Source organism: Cebidichthys violaceus, unplaced genomic scaffold (genome assembly GCF_023349555.1).
Source record: "Cebidichthys violaceus isolate CVI_PGR_0920_01 unplaced genomic scaffold, fCebVio1.0.p SCAF_69, whole genome shotgun sequence".
Lineage (NCBI taxonomy): Eukaryota > Metazoa > Chordata > Actinopteri > Perciformes > Stichaeidae > Cebidichthys > Cebidichthys violaceus.
The window spans coordinates 923,664-933,554 of record NW_027176916.1 but is presented as its reverse complement, the minus strand read 5'-3'; the positions used below and the strand labels follow the sequence as shown (position 1 = coordinate 933,554).

The 9,891-nt window shown below is 46.4% G+C and overlaps 1 protein-coding gene across 1 annotated transcript in view; it reads left to right on the top strand.

The window, feature by feature from the left end:
• The window catches only part of vps37d (VPS37D subunit of ESCRT-I), a 19,196-nt gene extending 11,836 nt beyond the window's left edge, over positions 1 to 7,360 (top strand). Inside the window, 3 exon segments of the mRNA XM_068734997.1 lie at positions 2,052 to 2,134; positions 6,092 to 6,541; positions 6,543 to 7,360. Coding sequence (XP_068591098.1) covers positions 2,052 to 2,134; positions 6,092 to 6,541; positions 6,543 to 6,668 — 659 coding nt within the window. The 3' untranslated portion in view covers positions 6,669 to 7,360.
• Positions 7,361 to 9,891: the final 2,531 nt, after the last annotated feature.

Here is a 9,891-nt window from a genome sequence, read left to right as displayed (position 1 = left end):
ATATGACCATTGTGAAAGTTGTCTAGTGTGAACAGTACAGCGATATGACCATTGTGAAAGTTGTGTAGTGTGTACAGTGCAGCGATGTGACCATTGTGAAAGTTGTGTAGTGTGAACAGTACAGCGACGTCCATGACTCCTCATCATCTCATGTTTGCTCCCAGACGAAACACACTTGAATGAGTGCAGCTCTATAGGCTGCGCTGGCCTCCAGGTCCAACACCCCCCCCCCCCCCCCACCCCCACCCCACCACTCTCCCCTTCCTCAAATGTAGGTCACATACAGCTGCTGTAAGGAGTATTTGTTTGCCTGGCTGTCACCTCTCATTACACCCCCCCCATCTCCCCACATCTGCTGTGTCGGGGGTTCACGAAGGAGGCCATTCCTTAATGCATGCTTTTCTTTTTACCTCTCCACACGATGACGGCCAGAATGCGGAGATGTAACGCGGAGCGATGGATTATTAATGCCGAGGTGGACGGCGAAGAACGTTGCTGTGAAGGTTTGTCGAAGGCACAATGTCTTCTGCTTAGAAAGACACTTAAAGAGAATCACAGCCTGCACACAATGTCCATTTTCCCAGATCCCCCCCCCCCCCCAGAGGCTTTAGAGTTATTAGAGTCATTACTGTGACCTTTTTCTGCCCCTCAGTCTGCACTGAACACGGTCACAGCGTCTCTCGGAGGGACAAGACACACTTCGCAGTCAGCTGGGTCGAGCTCGTTCGTAACGATGAGCGACCGAGATCCCCGGGAGGAGAACACATGCTGCACTGATGCATATTTATGAACCGGGCTTCTCTGGGCTCCGCCAGGCGTGAGCTGAGGCCTGCTGTATGTAAGCTCGCGCCAACATGTTTAGTTTGTCTGCGGCGTGACGCCCGTTTGTTTAAGACGAGATAAGATCAGCCTGTTATTGGACCCCTGAGGGGGAAACTTCAGTTGTTGCAGCTGCACAGAAAGTACAGATGGAGGAAGTGGGGAAAAAAATAGATAACGAGAGGTAGATGCAACTAAAATAAGAACAAGATACATTTATGTATATAGGCTCTTAAGTAGGCAAATTACCACCACTAAAAGTATGCAGAATCATCTGGATTACTTTGATTCTGAAGAAAACTTAAAAGCGTGAATATTCCTAATTATAAGAATGATATCCTCTGGAACTAAACGTCGCACTAAATATCCTCGATAACGTTTTCATTATCGACAAAGGTTTGTTTTAATTAATCGGTCAGTCACGAGCTTCCAAAGTATCCTTAAGTAACAATTGTTAAGATATTTCAAAACTCTCTGGATTTCTTCTTTTTTTTTTTACAGCTTGGGGGTCACGTTTTCGTAGTTTTGGCCTCCGTTCCCGTCGGTAGTGTCGAACATCTGGATGTGGGAACATGCTGATGTTGCTAAAAGACGCTCAGACAGGTTAGACATCACTGCATCACAGCAACGCAACCACTTCCTGTCACCTTGTTGCTTTATCCTGATGCACGAGCTGGTGCTGAATGTTCTGCAGGAGGAGGATCACAGTCGCTGTGGTTTTTTGCGATTTTTGATGAGGCTTGATGTCAAAAGAGCGCCTGGATAATTAATCGTTTGTTTGAAGTTTTATAGATTTATTGACTGCAAGGGGGGGGGGGAGACACACCAAGTGGTGCATCTGAGACAGTAATGTGAGGAAATGGCAAAAATTAGACTTCGAAGTGGGTTTCAGTTCCGTGGTCGAACCAAACGAAGACCAGCTTCTCAAAAAATCGCCAAAAGTTGAATTTTTAAATTTTTTTTTCCTTATTTCAAGCCAGCTACTGTCCACGCCATCACCACCGTCTCCTCGTCAGCACCAACCATCGAGGCTCTTCGTGATTTGGAAAAATAATTTTCTCTGCTGTGGCTTTCTTGGTTGCTGGGCTCTTCTCGCACCCCCATCTTCTCTCTCTCTCTCTCTCTCTCTCTCTCTCTCTCTCTCTCTCTCTCTCTCTCTCTCTCTCTCTCTCTCTCTCTCTCTCTCTCTCCCCACAATTCATCAGCGGTGTCTCTCTCTCTCTCTGTTGCAGAGGCTCACGGCGAGAAGCACAGCCTGCAGACGGCGCAGAACCTCCTGCAGGAGGAGGTGGCTCGTGCCGAGGAGCATTCAGAGGTAAGAGAAACTAAAATCCTCTCTCTCTCTCTCTCTCTCTCTCTCTCTCTCCCTCTCTCTCAGAATCAGACACAGTTCTTGCGTCACTTTTGGCAGAGCACGGTTGTGGAGGATTCTTGAAAAAGCCCGCAGTCAAGCTGACAGCCCACCCACTTCTGAGCCATCTGATCTGTAAAGACACGGCGCTTGTACGTACAGGGAGTACAGCAGGAACCCCTCCACACGGTGTTCTGACAGTCCGGCATTCAGGTTCTACAGGTCTGAGGCTTTCTGATGACTTTGTCTCGGGGGACGAGGCGGCAAAATGAATAGAAATAGAAATGCAATGGCGGACCCCACCGCTGACGATGTAAACCAGTAAATAAAGAGGAAGCCGATTGAGCTGGAGTACATTCAACGGCTACAATAAATAGGATAAATCCAAACACGGGTATTTAAACGGCTCAAAAACCGTCCCTGCGAGTGTAAACATTGTTGCTCAACGTTTATCTGGCAACGGTGATTCACTTTGTGTCTCCCACCGGCTCAGCTGTCAATCAAACGCACACAAAGTCCCGCCTACTCAGAGCCTTTTGAGGCGAAAAGGAGCAGTTCTTTCATTCAGCGTTAAATGCAATCCATTTTAAAAGCACTCGATTTGATAGTAAATGATTTCTGTGCTTCCACTCAAGACTTTGAATCTCGTTAGTTACCTTGTGTGTGCGCACTGTGTGAACACATGAAAGTAGACCCCCCCCCCCCCCCCCCCCCGCCTCCCGCCTCCCGCCTCCGATCGATGCCTCCGTGACTCATTATGGCCGCCGTCCACGCTGATTGATTAAGCGCCAGGCAGCCCCGCACGGCCTCCGTGCATTCGTTAAAGAGGCGGTCGTCTCAGCTCAGCGTCTGGTCCGCTATCTTACACTTTATGTTTTCTATAGAAATACTCTTTAAACTAACGGAGGCTCTGTGTCTCAGTCGACCTGATCTCTCTCTCTCTCTCTCTCTCTCTCTCTTCTTCTGTGACTATCTCTTCTGATCTCAGTCCTTTTGAGATTCAGCCCTCAGAGGGTCGTCGCTTTCAGTGACGAGAGCTGCAGCCGTTTCCAAAACATCTATCGGAATTCACAAAGACGTGATCACAAGCAGTGCCACTCTGTGACCGCGACAATGTGGAAGAGCATGTCCTCTTCCCACGGCCTCGAAAAAAAAACAACACAATCCCCGACTGTGAAGGCGGCTTCTTCTTCTTCTTCTTCTTCTTCTGTTGCCTAAAGCCAAAGGAGCGTCCTCGTTAGGAGGATTCCTCGTCAGGTACCGACACGAAAACAGTAATCTGGTGGAGCAAACAACAAGCTCATCTTGTTGTCCTCGGGGCTCGTATTAAATCAATTCAAATGACCCCTTCAGAGGAACACACACACACACACACACACACACACACACACACACACACACACACACACACACACACACACACACACACACACACACACACACACACACACACACACACACAGAGAACAAACCGGTTTGTGTTTCAACTCACAGCTTCGTTCTCTCCGCTGAAGCTGTCGGTTCGATGCCAACGTGATGTTTTCTCTTGTCGTGTTTTTTGTCGCACGCACACACACACGCGCACGCACACACACACACACACACACACACACACACACACACACAAGCATGTAGATATAAAACAACTGGATATCTGGCTTCATAATTTTTTTGGTTTCTATTGTGTCAAAGGTCAAGTAGTTCTCCTCCATGAAATGCAGATTTCACCGGATTATATTAAATATTTTAATGTTAGTCAACATCAAGATTCAGCTGCGGCTTTGTGCGTCATTAATATTTGATTTGACACACACACACACATTATTGTTTACACACACACATTAAAATTAAATGAGCGTTTGCCTGTAACAGCTGTTGTGTGTTGGCAGTAAAGGCCAGTAACATTCTCTGCCTCCTGAGGTTATTTGACGGCCTCCACACCAGATGGAGAAAACTCTGGCGTCTCGGTGGGGGAAAGACGCGGTGGGAGGAGACTCGATAAACCACAAACTCGGCCAATCGCACGACGGGGCTGACCGGTGAAGGAGGCCGTGTGATTTTAAGTCTTTCGAAGGGGCTGAATCTGTGATTGAGGGATTGTCTCCGCACGGCTCTCAACATGGCGGCGGCTGAGCCTGCTACGCAGACGAAGCGGAGGGAGAGATGGAGACGAGGGAATTTACAATTTAACACTTTTTTTTTTTCTTTTTATTTTATTGGATAAATCTGGTGATAAACAAACATTTTCTCAAATCTCTCCTAATAAAACGTGTCGTCTGAGTATCTAAAGCCTCATTTATGCCAAAAAAACCCACATCAAAGAGCCGCAGCGGTGCTCTGCGTGACATGTCGCCTCATTGGCTGTAGTTTATTTTGACTTAATCCCACAAACACCACCCTGCTGCCATACATGTGTATTAATCTGCTGCTAAAAATAGCCCCCCAGCATGATTTGGCTGTTAAAACTAGAGAAACTGGATATCTGTGACCTGTTTCAGAGGGAGGTCAGACGGTATGATAGAGACGCACCAACACTCGTCCTTTTAAGTCCCGTTTCTAGATATCGCTATCTTCAAGCTGTGGTTCAGTCCTCGCTGCACACTCTGATGGACAGCAGGTCAGTCAGAGAGGAGAAACCGGGTCACACGGGAGATCTGGAGAACCCGTCTAGGTCGGAACCAATGGATCAGTAGCGACGTTTATGATAATCAGCGGATCATTTAGGACGAGTTTTCAAGCAAAAAAAAAAAAGTGTCAAATATGTGACGATTCTCAGCTCCTGACAGCTTTCAGGTGTTTGAGTTGTGGAGCAAATATTTCATCAACTGAGTGAATGTTCACCAGATCGGCCTTTTAGTTGCATTAAAATCAGTGATTTTAATTTGGGGAAATAGATGGCAGGTATAACCTAATTTCAGCTTCTCCAATTTGAGTATTTTCTCCCTTTTTTTTATTGTCTTGTACGACAGGGAATTCAATATTTTTGCGGTTTGCTTCTGCTGCTTAGACAAAAACAGAACATTTTTCACAATATTCTGATATTTTAATGACAAATCGTTGAGCAAATACGATTTTAAATTTAGCGTATGTCAACGATTACGTCCTCCTCCACCTGTTTGTCTCAGATTAAAGAGGAAACATCCTTCCTCATGAAGCCACAGACACAGTTCTGTTTGCACAGGGAGACGAGGAGATTAAACGGTGTTTCCTCACAGTCTGACTGTTAGAAATAATAAAGCCGGAAACCGTCAACATTTGGAGCTTTGTGTCCGTTTCACTCGTCGTCTGACTTTGCATGAAATGATCCTAAATACAGAGATCCTGAGACGCTTCACCTGAACCAAGTCTTTTTCATGCACCTTTTTGTTTTTGTAAAAAAAACAAAAAAAACAAGCCTGTTTATGTTCATACGCGACCATGAAATGCGTTTCTCTAATCCCTTCCCCCGATTATGTAAAACCTCATTTACATGACGTCTAAAGAAATCAGGTTGCCGCGGAAACCCGACGGTTTCTTTACCGTTTGCGGGCGCAGGAACGCACATGAAGCTCGATATATCTTCTCTCCCACAGTGATATACTGATAAATACCCTTTTTATTTTCAGTCCCAAGGCCGGTGAACTGGCTTTTAATCATTCTCCGTGGTCGGTGCAGCGATTACTTCACAAATACACCTTCTGTCGTCGTTCAGAAGGAAGCTGCTCACATCCTGGGAACACAGACAGACGGATCACGAGGCTTTCAAGCATCGCCAAAAGCAACGGTTGCATCACATTTAGTCAGCGGTGAAGTTGCCGGGTAGATGAGATCCTCTTCATTCATAGAGGGGTTTGTTTGAACGCCCCCCCCCCCCCGCCCCCTTTTGTGTGTTGTCCCGCCCCCCCTGATGTGGGTTTGCTTTGTCTGCGCCTCGCTTCACAGGAGCTGCTGGAGAAGTTCATGGAGGGAAACGTGAGCCTGGACGAGTTCCTGGACGAGTTCCAAAGCTCCAGGAAGACGTACCACGTCCGGCGGGCTCAGGCGGAGAAGATGCAGGACGCCGCGCGGGCCAAGCGGCCGCCGAGCAAAGCCAAGAAGACGACGGTGACGACGATGGCGGAGGAGGAGGAGAGCAAAGAGGTGAAGAAGGACTCGGAGCAGCCTCAGGAGCCTCAGAGGCCCAACGGCTTCGTAGCGCAGGGACCCCTCAGGGTGTTCCAGGTCCGCTACGGCCTCACGCCCGCCATCCTCCTCCCACATTTCCCCGTCTCTCCCCCCGCCTCGGCTCCGAGCCACCAAAGCAGCACCCCGCCGCCGCCGCCGCAGCCCGAGCCCCAGCCGGGTCATCAGACCCACATCCTCGGCGCCGGCAACCCGCTGCCGGGACAACGGCCACCAGCCGGTCGGCCTCAGGGTCATCGGACAGTTACCGGGCGGCTGGCCGGCTCACGGGCGGCCGGTGAGAGTGCAGCAGCTTTACAGGCCGAACCCTCAACAGCCCGAACCGCCGTACCGATAAGCTCCGTGAGGAGGAGGAGGAGGAGGAGGAGGAAGAAGATGGAGGAGGAAGAGGAAGAGCTGGTTTGACAGGTCCTCTGAGACATGGAACCAAACAGTGGCTGTCACAATCACGTAAGCTAAGACTGATCCAGAGACAGGCAGCGCCGCAGAGCTCTCTGTCCTCCATCCATGACACACACACACACACACACACACACACACACACACACACACACACACACACACGTAACCCGAGCAGAGGCGGCGGGTGACTAGGACTCGGAGGGAGGACTAGGGATGGGCTCCGATCGTCATTAATAACGGTTCTCAGAATCAAAACCTCCTCATTTAACGCGTTAAACTCGTGATTTAATTCATCGAACTTCCAAGATTTCTTGCATTTTAATCAAAAGAAATGCGTCATTTAATACAAACGTATTTGAGGGGCTGTCTGTTAAAACTGAGCTCAATGTCATTTAAGTTAAAGTCGTTTCGGTTTAACATTCGTAGGTTCTAACCTTTATTGTTTATTGTAATGTTCTCATGGTGTTGAAGGTTCTGAAGGATCTACTAAAACCAGTTTCTATTGAAGAGAGCAGCTTCTGGTTCTCGGCTGAAATAATTCACGTTTATCTCGAAGCTGTTAAAAATGATTCCGATTTTAGAATCGGACTGGATAAAATGCTTTGGAGCCCCATCTCTAGACAGGATGTGAACGTTTTTATTCTTATTTTTTCATCTTAATTTGTTTATATATATATATATATATATATATATATATATATATATATATATATATATATATATATATACACATACTTTACACAGATTGTGAAGCACACGGTTGTGAAGCACATCTTCAGTACAAACGGAACAGAAAGGATCTCATCGTCCGTTCACTTGAGGCTTCGTGAGGCCAGAGGAGTTGTCAAAGTGAATAAAGTGTTTTAATATAAACCCTCATTGTTTTTCATCCTGCGAACATTCCCAGACCATAACCTGTCGATACACAGATGGACCCCCCCCCCCCCCCCCCCCCCCCCCAAAAAAAACAAAACAAAACAACAACAACAAAACAAACAGCCGTCTGCCTTCTTGTGCAATCTTATGAACAGTGTCGGAGCTCACCCGATTTATTTATTCATGTAAATCCTATTTTAAATGGCTGACTTCAAAGCTTCTTGTGTACCGTAGCTAAATGAAGAGCTGCCCCCCCCCCCCCCCCCCCCCCCTGTCTCCCCCCCCGTCTGCAGATGAAGAGTGAGGGGAATTTAATCTCTATGAGAATGCTGCCGTTCTGCAAAGAAAACCCCACAAGTCCAATAAATATCAGCAGGTTTTCTCAACCTTCAGCTCTGGATTGTAGTTTTTTCTCATTAATAACTCGTATAAGTGCATCATTATGACAAAATACATGAAAATGCCTTTTTTTTTTGCAGGCCGGTGCCCAGTTACATCCAACATCTTTTGAATTAAAGATCCACGTTCTGAGACAAAAAGGGAGCGAAGGGAATATTCTTGAATGCATTTCAAGTTCTGGTTTTTGTTTTTTCCACATCTAATAAACTTAAGCTGCTGAGATCTGTGAGTGAAGCGACGTCGCTAAACAACAAGTGCAAAGAGAAGCAGCATTTCTGAGTGATGTGTGTTTTTAGCTCCACGTTTCTGAATGGAGGTAAAAAATATCGGTTATCCTTTGATCCCTGACAGCAACATGTTGAATTATCTGAAGCGGCTAATGGAAATCTGTGACGTTTGATTTATGAAATATGAGGCGGCTTCACACGTTACCTTTTAAACTAAGTTACCATCATGCAGCTCATTTTACATTCTTGACTTCCTATTTATTGCGAGGTAAACGGTTGTTAAAATCATCGTCTGTCGCCACATTCACACAGATCTTACTTTAGACATTACAATGTTATTATAATAGTTCTAATAATTACATTATAATATGATGGCTGAAAGACTCCCCTTCAGTCTCATTTAGCGCTGGGCAATATATTAACTATTATATCGATATTGTGATTTAAGACCCGTTCGTTTTAAATGTTGTGTGAAGGCACCAATGGTCACAACATCGATATCGAGGTATTTGATTTTATTGCTCTGTCCTACTCTGGTTTTATTTGTTTATTATTTTCTATATCTTTTATTTAGTTTCATGCCTTTTTTTTTTTGAATGCGTCAATAAGTTTGAGTTGAGAATTCACTCGCAAATTGGAACTGACCTCCCAAATCGGTTTGAGATGTTTCCGGCAACTCCCTTAAAGGAACAGTTCAACATTTTTTTGGGGGGAAAATCTTTATTTGCTTTCTTCCAGAGAGATAAATGAGCAGATTGACTCCTAACGTTTGTGTGTTTGCTCAGTGCAACCAGGCTAGCTGTTTCCCTCCGTTTCCAGTGTTTATGCTAAGCTAAGCTAAGCGCCTCGTGGGCCCCTTAGCTTCACATGAACTGCACAGACGTGAGAGAGGGGCGTCGGTCTCCTCGTCTCAGAGCAGCTGTCCTTCTGTCTTCAGGACTTGACCTTGATGTAACTGGGCGCCGGCTCCAACCAAACATGCAGTTCTGTGTCCACTCAGGAAAACCAAACGCAGCGCTGCTTCTTCACCTGTAGCACAGATGGACTCGGTGGAGCTCATGTTACCCCCCCCACCCCATCCCCCCCAGTCATAACCACAGTGACATCACCTCAGTCCCTCGTTGCAGTGAGATTTGACCGAATGAAGGTCGGATCCTCAGAGAGTCCGAAACAAAAACAAAAAACAAACCTGGGATTTAAATTCAGGCCGGATGATTCATGTTGTTTTTTTAAAAATATCCTCAAAATGTAAAGTGTTTGTTTCTGCGACTGTGAGTTTTGTTTGTCCGCTCTTGTTATAGTGTGCGTCTCTTTTTTATATTCTAAGGATTTATCCCAGCAGCCTTTGGGGGAGAGAAAAAAGAAAAAAAAAGCAGTAATGACAGATAAATAAAAAAAGAAAAAAAGAAAAGTAGAATAAAATACTGCCACTCAATGAGCCAACCCCCCTGAAACATCTCGGGATGATTTGCATCTGCAGTGTCTGAGATGAAGGAAGCCGCCGCAGGCCTTTTCCTACCAGATGATTGGAAGCGACGTCGAAGCCGATCAGCGGCGCGGAGACGAGCTAATAATATCCAAGGGGAGTGTGTGTGTGTCCCCCCCCCCCCAGCCGTGGTCGGTTGCCCTGCGTGCCGTTTGAATGTCGTCTAATAA